We start from the raw sequence: 20,116 nt of genomic DNA, 5'->3' as shown, positions 1-20,116 counted from the left end.
ATATTCAGGCAATAACAATCAAGGAAAAGAAGGAGTAGCCATAGTATTCAACACAAAATACGAGGCTAATCTTCTTGAATGGCAGTCAGTCTCAAGTAGAGTAATGTGGGCAAATATGAGAATGGGGAACTGGACAATGAGACTTATTTGTGCCTATGGTCCCACAGAAGGTTCTACTAAGGTAGAAGTGGAGGAATTTTTTGAGGCTTTAGAAAAAGCAACTGACACAATGAAAAAGGAAAAGTTGGTCCTTGTTGGGGATCTAAATAGTAGAGTAGGAAATGATTGTGAGACATACAAAAATATTTTGGGAAAATTTGGAGAAAAGAGCAAAGCTAATAATAATGGCAAATATCTGTTGGATTTCTGCTCAGGACATGGACTGGTTATTACTAACACCATGTTCCAACATAAAAATGTGCACAAATTCACATGGAGAGAAGAGGCTAGGAATAAGAAAAGTCTCATTGACTATGTTATTGTTGATAGTGATGTTTTCTCCCTGGTGCAGGACACCAGAGTGTACAGAGGATTTGAAATTGGAAGTGATCACTATTTAGTCTTGTGCAGGATAAAATTGAATTTCATATTGAAAAGAATAACATGTAAGAAAGTTTTAAAGCGAATAAAAGTTGAGCAGCTCTCAGATGTAAACTGTAGACTAAAATACAGAAATATTATTGAAAAGAAAATGAAAGAGTTTGAGAACAGGAATCAAACCTTGGAGATTCAGTGGCAAACTCTGAAGGAAACATTGATTGATTCTGCCAGAGAGGCATGTGGTGAGGTTGTGTGCAAAGATAAAAAAATCAGAACTCCCTGGTGGACACAGGAAGTTAAAGAGGCAGTGAAGGAAAAGAAGAAAGCATATCAAAAGTTCCTGGCAAATAAGTCAGCTTTTACTCTTACAGAATACAGAGACAAATGTAAGAAAGCTAAACAGTGTGTAAAACTAGCTAAACAAAAGTCATGGGAGGACTTTGGCAAGAATATAGAAAATAAATATCAAGAAGGTGGCAAAATATTCTGGAGGTTGTTGAAGAAGCTTAGGAATGGAGGAAAGAGTGCTGTGAAAGGAATTAGAGATGATAAAGGTGAAATGAAAACAGGAGAAAAAGATATCCTTGAAGTATGGAGTAATTACTTTGAAAAACTGCTAAATGAAACAAGCAGTGATGACAGCACAGTGATAAAAAACACTGACCAGGCATGCAGTCAGGAATACATATCTATACTTGAAGTAGAAAAAGCCATCAAAGGCTTGAAATGTGGAAAGGCAGCAGGAGTAGATGATATTCGACCAGAAATGCTGAAGTATGGTGGTATAAGAGTCTTACAGTGGTTGCACTGCATAGTTCAGAAAGCCTGGACAGAGGGACAAATTCCCGATGATTGGAGTAGAGCTCTCATAGTACCCATATATAAAAAGGGAAATAAAACTGAATGTGAGAATTACAGAGGTATTTCCCTACTGAGTGTTCCTGGCAAGATCTATGCAAGTATACTTGAGAAACGGTTGAGAAGAATTGTGGAAGAAAAGCTTGGTGAAGAACAAGCTGGATTCAGGCCAAATAGAGGCTGTCAGGATCAGATCTTCACTTTACGACAAATAGTCGAGAAAGCATGGGAATATAACAAAGATCTGTATTTAAGTTTTGTCGATTTGGAAAAGGCATATGACAAGGTGCCAAGAGAGAATCTATTCAATACGCTGCAGTTATATGGTGTCAATGGGGCATTATATCAAGCAATACTTAGTCTTTATTTGAGTTGTGAGTCAGCAGTTAGAATTGAAGGAAGTACAGGAAGATGGTTTAATGTTAAATCTGGTGTGAGACAAGGATGTACATTATCCCCTCTGTTATTCATTATCTATATGGATCACATTATGAAGGAATGTGGTATTAAACCTGATATCAAAATTGGAGATGTTAATGTCAGCTCTTTGCTTTATGCGGATGATGTTATACTTCTAAATAAATCCGCTACAAGTCTGCAAGATTCTCTGACTAAATTGAATAGCTGTTGTAATAGATATGGTATGAAGGTCAGCAATAAAAAGACAAAGACAATGAAAATAGGCAGAATCATTGAAAATGTCAACTGTGTTGTGAATGGAGAACCTGTGGAACAAGTAAAACATTTCAGCTACTTAGGCACAATTTTTACTGAAGATGGTAAACTAAATATAGAAATAGACAACAGAATCAGCAAAGCTGGTATCGTGGGAAGTCAATTGAATAAATTCATATGGAATAAGAAAGAAATTAGTCGGAACACTAAATTAGCTGTATACAAGACTGTGTTCAAACCAATTTTAACTTATGGATATGAGAGCTGGGTCAGAAGTAAAACACTTGACCAAAGACTGGAGACCGCAGATATGAGAGTCCTGAGAAAGATTAGAGGCGTGAACAGATGGCATCAATGGCAATATCATATTAAAAATGAGGATATTAGGAAAGAACTTGACATTGTCAGCATCCAGGAATGCGTTAGCAGAGCTAATCTCAGATGGTATGGTCACTTAAATAGAATGGGAGAGGAAAGATTAGCAAAACAAGTGTTCTCTGCCAGGTTGGCAGGAAAACGACCCAGAGGAAGACCAAGATATAGGTGGATTGATATGGTACAAAGTGCCTTAGACGATAGAAATATAAGATCTGATAATGTTGGAGTCTTGACAAGTAACAGACTGATTTGGAGGAAAATTGTAGATAGGAAGTTAGTAATGATGTAAATTTTTCATATAGTACTATCATATCCTGTACACCCCTTGAGGGTACATGGCAGGAATTTGATGATGATGATAAACAACCGAATCAACAAAGCCGGAAAGGTAGGACGTCAACTAAATAAATTTATATGGAAAAAGAGACAAATTAGTCAAAACACTAAATTAGCTGTATAAAAAGACAGTGTTCAAACAAATTTTAGCTTATAGATTTAAGAGCTGGATTAGAAATAAAACACTTGACCAAAGACTACAGACTGCATATATGAGAGAATAGAAAAATGAGATTAGGAAAGAACTTCAGATTGTTAGCATCCAGGAATGTGTTAGCAGAGCTATTCTCAGGTAGTATGGTCACTTAAACAGAATGGGTGAGGAAAGATTGGCAGGCAAAAAAAACTCCGAGGAAGACCAAGATTTAGGTAGATTAAAGCAGTAAAAAGTGCTTCCCAAACTTCTGGATGTCAGCCCCCCCCCCCCCCCTTTGGAAAAATAAAATATTTCACTACTTCCCTCGAAAAAAAATCTTAATATAGACATATATTATTATAATATTTGTTGCATTTATATTCAATACAAAACATACACGAATATTGCAAAAAACAGATGCAAATATTGCATTTTTAGCATCTTACATACACTTTTGACATGGCACATTATCTCATATTTTTATATAGATAGATATATTGCTATTGTACATTTGCAGTACAAGCACATGAAACATAAAATGATTAGTAATAAAGAAAGAATTAAAAACATAAAAGAAGTTTAATAACAATTTAATGTGATGGATGTGTTTCAATACTGGTACACCAATATCAGGTGAAATATTTGAAACTGCATTTCTTAGATTTCTGCTTTGAAATGAAACTTATATGAATCAGCATATATATTTACTAATATTCATTAAGCACCATAATACACAGGAAGCAAAATTTCTGAACCTGCACCAATGTGTGATTTTTTCCCCCATTAAAATATAAAAAATAACAAAAAAGAAATAATAAATAATAAAAATTAAATATGCTTCTTTTAAGATAAAAAAACCTACTTAGTCTTTAAACATTTTTAATTTGTTTTCATTATTTCATGCCTCCCCCCCTCAACAAACCTATGGCCCCCAAGTTGGCCACAGCCCACAGTTTGGGAAGCACTGCTTTAGAACACAGAAATATAAGATCTGATGAGTTGGAGCCTTCGACTGATAACAGATTGATTTGGAGGAAAATTGGTGATAGGAAGTTAGTAATGACGTAAGTTCTTCATGTAGTACTATCATAATATCCTGTACACCCGCTTGAGGGTACATGACAGGAATTTGATGATTTTCTATAGTTATATATGCTGTTATACAACTCTGGAATCAATTTAGAGAAAACATGGTTAGAAAACTATAAATGTGCTCACAAGGAGCAGTAATATATCATGTTGTATTTCATTTTAATCTCTGACCTGCTTGCCATTATGGGAAAGTACTGGTATCCATTTTTTTGAGTCGTTACTAACTTTAACCATAAATAATTCAACCCAGTGGTCATCATCTGCTTGTCCTGTTGAAAGAAAAATAAACAAAACAAAAGAATTAAAAAAAAACACATTGTTTGATTTTAATGATAACAAATATATATGCATATTTTGCAAATTAAGATGAAGGTGTTAAGTATTATGCAATATTTAAACATTTATTTGAGAACAAATGATTCTTATTATCTAGTGATTATGTAACCTATTCAAATTAAGTTGCAAGAAAACATCAGTTATTATTTTATTATTTATTTTTAGTCAGGGCCATACTTACGCTTTTCTCGAGATGAACAGGACCCAAGGCACTAGAGTGCTCTGGGGACCCATCTCATCTTTTGGGGCCCTTAAATTTTGCCTATCCTTCATGCTTACATAGTGATCAGAATACATCATGAAAATTATGGAAACATCTACCATGTTCGAGTAAAATTTTAGTTTAATATAAACTAAAATAAATATTCAACGTTTTGATCTTCACATTAAGGTCATCATCTGGAGTATACACATATATACAAAGAAACAAGCTGCACTACAATCTACATGGCATGCTAAAGTTACTGACCAACCATCACAACTATTGGCCTGACCTCTGGTGGAAAAATTCTTCTCCTACAGAACAAATTTCCACCCAACATTATGATGGAAACAAAGATGGGATGTAAATTTTATACCTGGTGGAGTTATATTATCAGAATTGGAGGAAATAAGAGATCTTGGGGTCATAGTAGATAAGGATCTCAAATTTAGGGGACACATTGCCAAAATTATGAGGACAACACAAATACTTCTGGGAATGATGCAGAGGACACTGACTTGCAGAAATAGGGTGATTCTTGTTCCATTGTATAAGGCTTTGATTAGGCCACACATGGACTACTGTGCCCAGATTTTGTCACCTGGTTTTCGAAAGAATGAAAAGTTGTTGAAAAGGGACTAGAGGTGACTGACTAAAGTAGTTTTTGATCTCTGGAATTGAATATGAGGACAGATTGAGAAGATGCAATTTACAGAGTCTAGTGGAGAGGAGGAAGAGTAGAGATATGATAGAAACCTACAAGTTCATAAAGGATTGTTATAGGATCAATGTTGGAGAGGTTCTACAGAAAACAGTGGGACATCAGAGGTCATCCCTGGAAGCTGTATAAGGAGGGTGTGAGCAGGGAAATGAGAAACAGGTGTTTTGCATGTAGAGTTGTGAATGATTGGAATCCTTGCCTGAGAGGGTGGTGTCTGCAGAGAATTTGAATGTGTTTAAAGCATGGTATGATGAGCTGTGTATATATGATAAAAGAACCTCCTAGATGAGTCTTTGACTCCATAGGCTCTTTGGGGTAATAATAATAATAACATTAGATCTTAATGCTAAAGTTGGAAATAATCCAATCCCAAATGTTAGGAAAATATGAAGAAATTTGCATGAATAATAAAAGTCAGGAGCTATTAGACTTCTGTACTTTCAATAATATTAGAATACCCAATAATTTAAAAAAAAATAATAATATAAATATATATACAGCAATCCCTCAATGAATGCACCTAATGCGTTCTCTAAAACAGATGGATTAATCGAAAATGCACTAATCCAATATAATAACCTATGGGAAAAAGTATAATTCGTTCCGCAAATTTCTTTTTTGACCCTTAATTTTTTTTTTTTTTTATAAAAGAATCAGGGTGTATCTCAAGGCCTACTTAAAGGAAAACCATGAAGCTGAAAGGCAATAAAACATATTCAGAATATAAATTTATTATTCTACTTCTTAACAAAGTATTGAGCTAATGTAGATTGGCAGGCATTATGTTTTTTTTTTTTTGTTTTTTTTTTTGTCATGCAACTGATGGTATGGCCCTATTGCCTCTTCTATGACTTCTGGAAATTTTACTGCCTCTCTCTCTTCATCAGGCTCAGCCTCTAAGTACTGCTGCTTAAAATTGTATGAAAATACAATTTCATACCGATTGTATGAAAAACATTTATAACTGTTTCTGGAAATCTCTCTGGGCATGCCAGTGATTAAATTTTCTTCACATTCTTCAGGATCTTCCTGTTCTGTATCTAAATTTAGCAGGTTGGAATCACTCAATTTCTCAGAATGAGATTTAATTAACTCAGATTCATTTGAAAAGCCTCTAAAATCATTTGCACAATGTGGAAGAATGTGCTTCCGAATGGCTCACATATTGCTAGCATTAATTTCATTTGACTTTGCAACTTTATAACCAGACTGAGATTTCTCTGATTTGGTCAGAAAACTCTGGGAAGGCATTCGCCTCCAAAAAAGGCCAGTTTCATCAATATTAAATATTTGTTGGTCACAACAGTCTGCTTCTTCCACAATCTTCTTCAAACTCTCTGGATAATTTGTGGCCACCTCCTTATCTGCACTTGTAGCTTCACTCTTTCATTAGAACATTATGTAGTATAATAAATTTAGTTTAATTATAGTCTAACCAAGTGAAAAATAAACTTTCAACATCTTTCTCTAAATCCAGAGTAATTTAATAAAAAGCTGGCACACCATTTGGCAATTCCTATAGATAAAGATGACCTCGCCATTGCTTCTGCCTGGTATCTCCACTTCTGGGCCTGGCTCTCACTGAAGAGATCTCAATAAAAGTCGAAATTAGTCTGAGTAGTGGCCCTTCCCTTAATGCACAACATTATACATATCCACAAGGAGATATGTTTTGCATTATGGGAGATACTGAGATAGGAGTGATGTTAGGTTGGTCCACCTTTGCTACGAGTTTCCCAGTGTTGTACTACCTTACCCCAGTCCTGAAGATATTTTCAGGCACAAACTTTGTTTGCTCTCACTTGGATAAAGGATTAAACTAAATTTATTATAGTCTAACCAAGTGTAAAATAAACTTTCTACTTCAAACATTATGTAGTCTATTTCTCTTTTTGAAATGCTCAAACCATCCAGCGCTAGCATGGAATTCTTCTTCTTTTGCATCACTGAAAGTCCTTTACTTCAAGGTTGCAAAGAGACTTAATGCTTTTGATTTAATAAGATGAATGAGTAGTGGGATTGGTTTATGGTTACAATCTTCGATCCATGTAGAAGAAGTCTCTTCAATTCAATCATTATAGTACTTTGATTTCGAGTGCATGCATGCATGATGAACTTGAAGCAGCCCTACCTTTCTCTTTATATTCAGCAGCTTTACTTAAAATTGCTCTTATAGTTGATTCACCCATTTTTGTGTTCTTGTCCTACCTTTGCTGTCCTAAAATGAAGTCAGGAATATTGGAACATATGAACTCCATAAATTACCACATAAGATACCACCATTAAAAGCTTTACATAAATCTAAGCTAAAACAGCTCCTCTTAGATGCAAATGCTGTGATTAAAACCATCACAACCAACAGAATGCAGGAAACAAATCAGCTCCTATACAGCACAGCCTATATCATTACAGTCAAGCTTGGCTGCAAACTGCAAGAGCTGAGGATGAAACATCTGCAAATCTGGTTGGAACGAAAAGCCAATAAACTTCGAGCTAATCTGAGCAATTTAAAGAGTTTTAAAGAAGAATGGCTGAAAAATAATAACATCAAAACCAATCTGATTACCATATATAATTTGGCCAACAAAACAATTGCTGAGATTACCGAAGAGCTAAAACAATGAATTATAGTGACTGCACAGAAAATTAAAAGAAATGAAGCAAGAATAAACCAATATGTACACAATATGCAATTTCAACAGAACCAACATCAATTCTTTCAGTCTCTCCAGAGAAATACAAATACAAACAATCATTCAGCAGAAAAAGAAGAAACATTCAAATTTTGGAAGTCAATCTGGGATAATCCTATTGAACATAATAATGATGCCTCATAGATTAAGGAAATAGAATCAGAAATGAAACAAAAACAAATGCAAAAAGTTATTATCATTGAAGAAATGGCCAATGTACAAGCTATAAAATTAAAACACTGGAGTGCACTTGACAAAGACAAACTATATGGATTTTGGTTAAAGCATCTAATCAGTCTACATGATCGAATGGCAGAACAATTTAATTATTTGTTGTAGTCAGGCTCAGTGGAAGACTGGATGATATCTGTGCATACTTTTCTCTTTGAAAGATAAGGGTGCAGACCCAAGTAACTATCATCCAATAACATGCCAACTATGCTTAAGCTGATGGAAGTTTTTTCACCTGGCTATGCTACCAATTATATATTTGATTTAATCCTTTATCCAAGTGTAAGCAAACAAAGTTTGCTTACACTAGGATAATGCTATAATGCTATGCATTAAGGAAAGGGTCGCTATCCAGACCAGTTTCGACCTTTATTGAGGTCTCATCAGTGGGAGCCAGACCCAGAGATGGTGATACTAAGGTGGAAGTAATGGAGAAGTCATATTTCCATATGCCAGTTGCCAAAAGGTGTCCCACCTTATTATTAAAATTCTCTGGATTAGAGATAAGTTGATGGAAGTTTTTTCACCTGGCTATGCTACCAATTATATATTTGATTTAATCCTTTATCCAAGAGGACAGAGAGGTGTAGAGAGAGAGAGAGAGAGAGAAAGCAAGAAGCCAAGAGAGTTGTGGTGCAGACAAAGGCCATGGCATATCAAGGTAATAATATGCCATGTACGATCAATTAGAACAAAAGGAAGGATAGAGAAAAATTTACCAACTAGCAAAATGTAGAAATAAAGCAGCAAAGAACATCTTACATGTAAGGCAGATCAAAGATGCTGAAGGAAGAGTATTATGGAGGAATGTGAACATAAGAAACAGATGGAAAATATACTTTGAGGAACTTTTGAATGAGGAAAATGCAAGGACTCACAGAGAAGATGGGCAGCCTTCTGAGGGGATGGTGCAGAACATCAGTAGAGTGGAAGTGACACAGGCCATGAAGAGCATGAGGAATGGAAGGTACTAGGGGAAGAGGGAATTGACCTGCTGTGGGACCTGTTTATGAAAGTTTGCCAATAGGAAAATATACCTGAGGAATGGAGGGAAAGTACTCTTGTCCCCATTTAAAAGGATAAACGGGATGCACAAGACTGTAAGAATTACAGAGGAATAAAGTTGATGTCCCACACAATGAAGATCCTAGAAAGGGTTCTTGATGGAAGATTGAGGAAGGAGGTGGAGATTGCAAAGGAACAATTTGGCTTCATGTCTATCTACGACAGATGCTATCTTTGGGTTATGGCAGATGGTGGAAAAGTTTTGAGAGAAACAACGAGAGCTAGATCTGGTGTTTATTGATCTGGAGAAAGCATACGATAGAGTGCCAAGGCAAGAAGTCTGGAGGTGTCTGAGGGGGGAGGAGAAGAAGATACCGGAGAAATATGTCAGGTTGGTGTAAGAGATGTACAGAAATGTGAAAACAAGAGTTCGGACCTGTCTGGGACAGACAGAAAGTTTTCAAGTAATAGTTGGCTTGCATCAAGGGTCAGCATTAAGTCTGTTTCTGTTTAATATTGTGATGGAGGTGGTGACAGAGGAGGTGAGAGAAAACGCACCTTGGACAATGTTGTATGCAGTTGACATCTTGCTGTGTGTAGATTCAAGAGAAGAAGTGGCAGCTAAACTGGAAAGATGGAGGAAAGTACTGGAAGAGAGAGGTGTGAGACTGAGCAGAAGTAAGCCAGAGTATATGTGTTGCAATGAGGAAGCAGCCAGGAGATCTGGAGCTGGAAGGAAATGTCATCAGGAAGGTGAGGGACTTTAGATACTTAGGTTCAACAGTGGAAGAAGATGGAGGGGCTGAGAAGGAAGTAGGATGCATGATACAAGCGGGTTGGAGGAACTGGAGACAGATGGCTGGAGTGCTATGCAACAAGAGGGTGCTGATCAATCTGAAAGGCAAAATCTATACGACAGTAGTGAGGCCAGCTATGATGTATGCTATGGAAACTGTGGCCCTGAGGAAAAATAACATCAGCAGGTAGCAGAGATGAGAATGCTTAGGTGGATGTGTGGTGTGACCAGAAAGGACTGTCTGAGAAATGAGTATGTGAGGGGAACAGTGAAAGTTACGAACTTAGGAGCAAAGATACAGGAGGCAGGTTGGGATGATTTGGTCATGTGATGAGGAGGGAGGACAAATATGTGGGAAGAAAGGTCATGCAGATGGATGTGCAAGGAAGAAGGAAGCATGGGCAGCCAAAGAAGAGATGGAGGGAGCTGGTAGAAGAGGACTTGATGATGATGAACTTGGATGTGGTGACAGCCCAAGACAGGAGGATGTGGAGGAGACTCATCATTAACAGCAACCCCACTTAAGTGGGACAAGCTGCAGAAGAAGAAGAAGATATAAATGGAGAAGTAGACAGAATGAGTATAAAGAATGAGAGAACAAGTATGCAAATCAAAGAGGGAAATAGAGGGATTCAGAGTTGACATGGAAACACAGTATGAGAAAAGTCGATGCTCGAAGAGGAAGTGAAAGTGTGGGTAGATACAGGAATGAGATGGCCTGGTATGTAAGAAAAACAGTTAAGTTTAAAGAGTATACCAATAGGTAATGAGAGAGAGAGAGAGAGAGGAATGGCTCAAGGAAGGTATGAAAAAAACAGCATCTATCAAGCAGTACAAGTGAAACTTGTTATAGATTGAGAAATTAGCTGTTGTATATATAAGAATGCTAGAAGTATCAGAAACAAGGGAAATGAAATGGTTGTTGATTGAGATCGTTCACCCAAAAAAGTGTTGGAATAAATGACACATGGTTGGATGATAATGATATCCTGACAGGAACAGAGTTGAAGAGTATAATGTTTTTCATGAAGATAGAAAGGTAAAAGTAGAGGTGGAGTGCTATTGATGATAGAAAATAAGTTATGTCCATACAAGGTAGAGATATGCAAGTGCGAAATAGTGAGAGTGATTTTTAGGCAGCATGGTGTTAGATATAGGTAAATAAAATGAAATACTTAATGAGATGTTGCTATAGGCCATGAAATGGATAAGCAAATTAGCCCAAGCAAACAGGAAAAGAGTGATCACTATGGGCGATTTTAATTATGGCAATATAGACTAAGATGATAAGATAGCAACCAGAAGTAAAGAAAATTAATTTCTTGCAGTTTTGAGGGATAACTATCTCAGACAGCACTTCACAGAGGGCATGTGAAGATGACAGTTCTTGGATTTGATCATCTCATCAGAAGATGTCATAAATGAAGTATCAACTCTCCCTCAAGTTGGTGAAAGTGACCCTGAAGCGATCACCTGTGTGGTTACAAACCACGTGATGACTTCTGTGAAGAAAGGGTAGATGTGGAACCACTAGGCCGGTTATTATGAGAAGCTCAGGAGACAGCAACTCTAGAATGAAAAGAGGAGTTGGGTGGAAAGGAGATCAATGATGCCTGGATGCTATTCAAGAATTATCTACTATAAACAATGTCTACATGTATTCCAGTGGACAAGAGGTTAAATATGGTAGGTGTTAAATGAATGAATGAATGAAGAGATTAAGCATTAAAAATACAGAGAAAGAAGGAATTATGGAGACAACAAAAATGGTAATAGTCGATTCCATGAGGAACACAAAGGACAGGCAAGGATGTTGACTACTTTGGCAAAGGTAGGAAAAGTGCAGTATGACCAGCAGTTAGCTAATTATTATTATTATTAAAGAGAGACCTCCAGGGAGCCAGAGACTCATTGAGAGAGGCCACATACTACACACACCAGCTATCATACTTATTTTTGAATTCATTCACACTGCTTGCACTCACAACATCCAAAGGCAATCCATTCCAATCATGCACCACCCACTGAGAGAAAAATCTAGCCCTAACACCCTTCTTTGCAGCCTTCATTCTCAGCTTCCAAGGATGCCATCTCATCCTTTCCTCACCCTCCATAAATTGAAAAATTTCATCAATTGAAATCCTCTAGAAGTTTGTAAGTCTGAACCATATCACCCCTCTTTCTCCTGTTTGCTAGCGTATGCAGTCTACAAATTCAACCTATCTTCATAATCAGTATTCCACAATCTTGATATCATTTTTAACACTCTCTTTTATACTCTCTCCAAATACATCAGAATCACAATGGAAACCAGGAGATCAGACCTGTGCACAATAGTCCAAGTGAGGTCTTATCAAGGGCTTGTAAAGAAGCAAAATAACCTCCTTATCTTTACATGTGAATGTTCATTTCAGCATTGCAATTATCTTTGGAGTTGTATTTGCAATCTTTGCCACATGGCTGCTGAACTTCAACTTCCTATCTATTAACACTCCAAGATTCCTAGCCTCATCAGTTTCTTCTAGCCTAATACCACCAATACAAAACAACATTGGATGTTTAATCATGCCAAAGTGAATGACTTTACATTTACTCACATTGAACTGAAACCCATTTTCCGATGCTTACATTTTACTTCCAATTCAAGCCTATTCAAATCATTCTGCAAGTACTGCATATCAGCAGCATTCCTGATTATCCTACCTATCTCTTGCTCACTAACTGTTAGTGAGCAAGAGATATATACAGTTACATCCTGAGTTACGTAAGTAATGCGTTCCGTAAACCTTTATGTAACTCGAAATTTACGTAAGTCGAATTTGTAAATTACATACATACAATAAAATATTCAATACATTAATGTTTTTGCCATTAATCAGATATTTTCCATTTTTAATATTTTTCATTTTTTGGGTGATTAAAAAAAATCAATTATAAAAAAATATATCAATTGTATTTGAATAATATAATTGCCAGCTGTAATTCTTGTGTCAACTCAGCACCCGTATCAGTCACTGTTTGCTCTCCTTCCGTGAAACGCTTAAAATTATGGCAGAGTTTCTTCCACACAACGTCCATTGTTGTCTGCCACCCCGACATTTTTGAAAGCATTAAGGATATTATAGTTCTTCTAGATAGAAATCACGTAGAGTAATGCCCTTACCAGAGATGGCCTTGATTGCTTGGGATAAGGTACACTGCAGATAGTAGGCTTTAAAGGTCGCAATAATACTTTGATCCATAGGTTGCAATAGTGAGGTATTTCTAAGAGCAAGGTAAACAACTTTTACGTCAAATTGTAACCAATTGCTTTTGGCAATTGGTTGCCACTTTTGCCCTACACTACTCCCACCCCTATCATATCCAGATGGCTCAATTGAAACATCACCCACAGAAAAAGCTAATCTCCTGGCTTCGCATTTTGCCTGCAATGCACGCATAACCGACAATGGCAAATGCGCCCCAGTCATTCCAACTGCTCAATATACAACACCCCCTGTATCCATATGCCAGAAAGAGATCATAAACCTGTTTTCAAAATTAGACACAAAAATCTGATGGCATTCCTCCAATTGTCCTGAAGGTCTGTGCAGCAGAACTGACTCCTCCCACTGGTATATATCCCAAAGCCTGGAAATTGGCCTATATTCAACCCATTCCCAAAAAGGGAGACAAATTCACTCACCTCAATCCTATCTAAAGTGATGGAGAAAACCATCAATTCTCAACTACAACTCTACCTTGAAGGTACCCAACTATTAAGCGACCACCAGTATGGATTCCGCCGATGCCGATCAGCAGATGATCTGCTTTCATATATTACCCACCTCTGGACATATAAATATTGACAAATTTGGTGAATCCCAAGTAGTTGCACTCGATATCTCTAAAGCCTTCAATCATTTGGACTGTCTCAGGACTTCTGCAGATGGATTGCCAGCTTCCTGCCTGGATGCACACTATGTGTAATGGTAGATGGCTCCCTATCTTCCCACTATCCAACTAATGTTGCGGTTCGACAAGGTTCAGTTCTCTCACTGACCCTCTTCCTTCTATACATCAATGACCTACAAACACCATAAAAAAAAAAAAAAGAAGATGTTATGGTGTTACAACAAGACTTGAATAAATTTAATGAATGGGCACAGCAGTGGGGATAGCCGTTCCATGTTGAAAAATGTAAGGTTTGAAAATATGGAAAACAAAGATGGGGTGTGGAGTTTAAATTTGCTAAAGATATATTGTTAGAGGTGGAGGAAATAACAGATATTGTGTTGATAATGGATAACAATTAAAAATTTAGAGGACTACACAAAATATTCTAGCAATGATACAGAGGACTGACTTATACAAGTAAAGAGATTACTGTGAACAGATTTGGTCACCTACTTTGGAAAAGAATGAAGAGATATTGGAAAGGGTTCAGAAGCAATTGACAATGGTAGTTTCTGGTCTCTGGAATGTCGAGTATGAAGAAAGGTTGAGAAGATGCAATTTGCAGAGTCTAATGGATAGATGGAAGAGAGGTGATATGATAGAGAAGTGCAAGTTGTTGAGGGGTTGTTATAGGATTAACATTGAAGAGATTTTTCATAAAATGGTAGGAGATTGATGGAGAACAAGAGGTCATCCCTAGATGCTGTATAAGGAGAGTGTGAGCAGTGGATTTAGCAGGTTTTTTGCATGGAGAGTTGGAATGCATTGCCTGGGAGTGTGGTGTTTGCAGACAATTTGAACGTGTTTGACAAAAGGGGTCTCCTAGCTGAATCTTTGACTCCATGGAGTCTTAGGATTATAATAATAATATATCTGCATTCATCATAATGCGAGGCAATGCATTCCACTCACCAGTCACTCTCCATACAAAGAACCCTTTCTATAATATGCCCCTGCTCACACATGCTTTATACAGCTTCCAGGTATTCCTTCCTTGCTTTTCCTTTTCTCCCAATTCTATGAAAAATTTCTTCCATATTCATTCAGTAACTATCTTTTACCAAGTGAAATGTATCAATCGTAACCCCTCCTTCCTCCTATACATAAGACTTGCATTCCCAAACTGCATTCCCTCAATCTCTCTGCATATCACAACCCAAAGACCAGTTATGACCTTAGTCTTATTTGTCTTTGACTCCATGGGGATTCTTGGAATGATAGTAGTGATGATGATGATGATAATAATAATAAAAATAATTGTACTAAAGAAAGGGAAATATAGAGATTTATCTCTCATCATTTTAACATTCAGCATAAAGATCAGAATAACTTTTCCTAAGTTTTTTTTTTTTCAATCTTTAACATAGGAAATTAAGTTTTTTAATTTCCTATGTTTAAAAAACTATGAAATTAAGTTAAGAAGCAGTCCCTTCTAAAAATTCAGTTTTTTTTTAATCTCTGCAATGTAATAAAATTGACATTTTATTACATTATTTTATTAAACTTAACTGTGAGATGTCAGCAGTCATCTGCCACACTTTCCTCTCCAAATAACAGATGGAACTATTTTCTGTTTCTTAGATGTTAAACTCACCAAGATGCCTGAATCAATTAAAGTCTCCATATTTAGAAATCCAACTCATACAGACAGATATTTGCATGCGTCATCCCATCACCATCCAGCGCAAAAGTTGGGTATTATATCAACTCTAGCGAATCGTGCAAGATCTGTACTGTCAGATGAAGAAGAACTGAAAAAGGAACTACAACATCTTAAATGGACCTTTAAAAGCAATGGCTACTCTCTAAAAAATATTAACAACCAATTATCCCACCGTCAACGTAGCAACTAGAGACACAGGACGACTCCAAAGGTCATATTGTCCTGCCATATATCAGCACACTATCCAAAAAGCTGAGTAGAATTCTAAAGAAGTTTAACATAAAAATGTGCTTCTCGACTATGCCAAAAATAAGATCACGCTTCAACAACTATAAACAACCTCACAACCTTCTACAATTCCCGGGTGTATACAAGGTCACTTTGAATGCGGAAAGCCTTACTATGGGCAGATAGAGAAATCTATCTTACTATGTCTCGAAGAACACCAGCGCGACATTGCTTATAAAAGAACCAGAGCAACTGCTCTGTCAAGCCATGTCCTGTTTTCAATAAACACGAACAACGAAAGCCACCAACATGAAATAAACTGGACATCAACTTCAAACCTACACATCTGCCATGATGAAGTAGAGCGCCACATTGTCGAGTCAAAAGAAATCACCTTGGACCCTTTCACATGAATAACAATCTTAGCTATAATTTGCCTGACTCTTTCAACTCTACTATTAGATACTGGAGATCGCATGATTCCACACACGCACAGGTGTACAACAATAGAACTTTAACTCGGACTGTAGTTCAAGCTCATAATAACTGTAATTTACAGTCGAATATTATGGCTTTTTAATTGTATAGCTTTAGAGTGTGTCAATGTTAATTTCATGTCTTTTAATATCTTTCTATGTTCTTATCGCCTGTTGAAGTCATTCTTGACGAAACATGTTGCGTTTTTTCAAATAAATGTCATTGTGTTATAATTCTCGGGTTTTAAGTCAGTTAATTTAGAAAGAATATATATATATATAACATATTATTATTATGATGATTATGATTATTACCCCAAGACCTCATGAAGTCAAAGACTCATCTGGGAGGTCCAAAGAAAATGCTTGTCAGGAGTGGGATTAAATATATTATATATATTTTGTATATATTAAATATATTTTGATGAGGAACATTTCTTGATATTTACTCAACAGTCCTACTGTGAACTATGGGAAGAAAGAAGAAACAGAAACACACACACACAACAAGAAACATGCATTTGTTCTAACCTTGAGTTATGATTCCTGATAACTCCCTTGGCTCCTGTAAATCTATTTGCACATAAAGATTGAAATCTCCTGTTTGTGGTAACCATGCTCCTGCTAGGTTGTCTTTAGCTGGACTATCAAGCCTCACTTGAGAGACACTAGTTTGTGCATCAATGGAAGACACTGTGATTTGGCTGTCATATAAAAGTCCATTTTCTAGTCCCATAGGTTGATCACATTTCACTAAGAACAAAATTAAAACATATTAATCAATATTTAAGAAATCATTGTTAAAACAGTTCATTCTGTGTTGCAGATTAAAAATGCTACCCAACAGCAGCCCCTCCCCTCATTAAAATTTTAAAGTATTGTGGAAAAATAATAAGTAAATAATAAATAAATAAATAAAATTAAGAATTAATTTTGAAAAGAGTAAAATATATTACTATACAGTAAAAAATGTTTTATTTCCATCACACACACACACACCAACACACATCATCATCATCAAATTCCTGACATGTACCCTCAAGGGGTGTACAGGAGATAGTACTACATGAAAAATTTCCATCATTATTAACTTCCTATCTACAATTTTCCTCCAAATCAGTCTGTTACTTGTCAAGACTCCAACATCATCAAATCTTATATTTCTATCGCCTAAGGCACTTTGTACCATATCAATCCACCTATATCTTGGTCTTCCTCTAGGTCGTTTTCCTGCCAACCTGGCAGAGAACACTTGCTTGTTTTGCTAATCTTTCCTCGCCCATTCTGTTTAATATATATTAAACATATATTATATTATATGTTATATTATAATATATAGAATATTTATTAATATATATTCTGTTTAATATAAATATAAAATAAACAAGATAATTTTAAAAAATTTATTAATCTTCTTTTCAATCTTTATTCATCTTCATCTTTACTCTCAAAATTTTTTGAACTTGATTCTTCATAAGAAACTGAGTCATCACTGTCTTCAAATAAGTCATCCTCCATACTCAAGAGAATTACTAATCCCCTCATCAATCCTTTAAATCATTTGTTTATTGATACATCTAAAGGTTGAAGTGCGGAGGTGAGTCCTCCTGGACTTACAGATATTTTTCTGTTCATTTTGCGAAGTTCATTCTTAACAGTTTCGATTTTATGGTATCTAAACTGATCCATTGCTAACAAAGCAGGTTTCTCATGTAAGCTGCCAGTATGTCCAGACCATACCTTCTTTATCCATAACTAACATCCTTCTCTCATCCATCCATCTTTTTGGATGAACATGAATGTAAATTCAATTGGGAAGTTTTTCATTGGATATAGTTTTTCTTTTAAAAATGTAAAAAAGATGGCAATTTTGTTTCATCTACACAGCACAACAAAACAACAGTATAATAGATTTTTTGTGACCAAAAGTTTTAAGAATAATATTTGTTTCTTTCCCTTTGAGTCAACAGTTTTGTAACAGGGCACATCCAAAGTCAGAGACACTTCATCCATATATTAGCTATGGATGAAGTGTGTTATTGTTTTCAGCATTTATGATGAATCTGTGAAACTTAATAATTGTATTTTCAAATTCATCTAGTATTTTTTGCGATATTTTTATTTTTGCATGCATACATAAATAGTTTCTCTTCATGAATCTAAAAATGTCACCATGATGGCGACACTGTAAAATCGGTGCTATTTTCTGTTTTTTCGGCCTGATTGGCTGAGTAGTCAGCATATCTACTTTCCAGCCAAAAGGCTGTGGGCTCAAATCCCACAGTAGGCATGGGTGTTTGAGATTCTCTGTTGAAATACTAATGGTGAGCAGTAGATGGCATCAGTGTAGTTGTGGTTAGTTGTAGTTGGTGAATTGAGTAGTGGAGCCAGAGAGCTGTGAAGCGTGCGTCCTCCCTTGATGAGTCTTTGGACTCCCTGGAGGTGTCACGTAATAATAATAATAATTTTGCTCATTGAATAATTATTTTTGTAGATATGCAGCAACGGATCTTCGTTGATCCATTATCCAAGTTTTTAAATCATTTATTCATTTTAAATTTCTGGCCATTAGGATTTTGCTTCTCTTAATTGTTGCTCTTGTTTCCTCCAAGTTCAGACCATTTTTTCTGAAGGCAGCGACCCAAAGTGCTGCTCTGCTGCCCTATTTCCATTCTTTTTTTGTGTACTCAATCACACTATGCATAAAAGCAATCGTATAGCTATGTCTGTGTTTTGTAAAAACCATGGGTAAAACACAAATTTAAATATAATAACTTATTGATTATTACTAATTATATGAAGAGCCAAAGGCTTCAATCTGGCAACGTGAAATTATTTAGAGATATATAATAATAATTTAAACAAATAATTATTAGTTTAATTATTGATGAGTCTTGATAGACTTGTGTTTCCTAGGAAGGACCTTCCACAATGAGTCATTTGACTCCTTGAGGGCTTAAATAATAATAATTAGGATGTGACTTATAAGCCAAATGTGTCTTATAAACTGGTGCATCTTATACATCATGTTTTTTTATGTATGTGCATTGCTTGTTAGTAATGCAAGATCAGTTTGAATAGTTACATGGTTATTAACAGCCATGCATTTAAACTAATAATCAATAATTTAAGTTAAGTGATATTACATCCCATATTGTTTCATAGCCAAATAAGAAACTCAAAGAGGTTCATGCCGAATATAGAAACTATATAAAGTTCGGAAACTATATATAAACTGTAAACTATACATTATTAATTTAAATAATTTCATGTCGCCGAATTGAAGCCTTTGGCTCTTCATATAATTTGTAATTTATTAGGAGACCTTCTTGGCAATTCTTATAGTAGGATATGTAAGTTCTGTTTGCTACAAACTTGGTATTAACCAGGTATGCCTACTCACTGATGAGACCTCAATAAAGGTTGAAACCGGTCTGGGTAGTGACCTTCTCTTATCTCATAATGCAGAACAGCAATACAGCTCCTAGGAGCTGGGTTTCACATTATGGGTAAATACCAAGAATAGTGAACAGAACTTGCTCCACCCTTACTATGAGTTGCCTTGTGTTGCACTACCAAATGGTTAGATGTTGCACTATCCAGGTATTTGCTTATACTTGGACTCGCTGAACTTTATATAGTTTCTATATTCGGCATGAAACTGTTTGAGTTTCTTATTCCGCTATGAAACAATACGGGATGTAATATCCCTTAACTTAAATTACTGATTATTAGTTTAAATGCATGACTGTTAATAACCACATAACTATTCAAACTGATCTTGCATTACTGACAAGCAATGCACATACATAAA

General features: G+C 35.9%; 1 protein-coding gene across 4 annotated transcripts in view; it reads right to left on the bottom strand.

The window, feature by feature from the left end:
• LOC150109786 (uncharacterized) overlaps window positions 1-20,116 on the bottom strand; it is a 1,408,745-nt gene that overhangs the window by 753,249 nt on the left and 635,380 nt on the right. For all 4 annotated transcript variants that reach the window (XM_090396626.1, XM_090396635.1, XM_090396653.1 and 1 more), the window contains 2 exons: window positions 16,834-17,055; window positions 4,187-4,284 (listed from right to left, as the gene is read on the bottom strand). In XM_090396626.1, coding sequence (XP_090252752.1) covers window positions 4,187-4,284; window positions 16,834-17,055 — 320 coding nt within the window. The remainder of the gene's footprint in view (window positions 1-4,186; window positions 4,285-16,833; window positions 17,056-20,116) is intronic.

This window comes from Typopeltis vanoorti, chromosome 1 (genome assembly GCF_054136105.1).
Source record: "Typopeltis vanoorti isolate ZY-2024b chromosome 1, IOZ_Tvanoo_1.0, whole genome shotgun sequence".
Taxonomy (NCBI): Eukaryota; Metazoa; Arthropoda; class Arachnida; order Uropygi; family Thelyphonidae; genus Typopeltis; species Typopeltis vanoorti.
The sequence above is the reverse complement of the archived record's forward strand: the minus strand, read 5'-3'. Positions and strand labels throughout refer to the sequence as shown.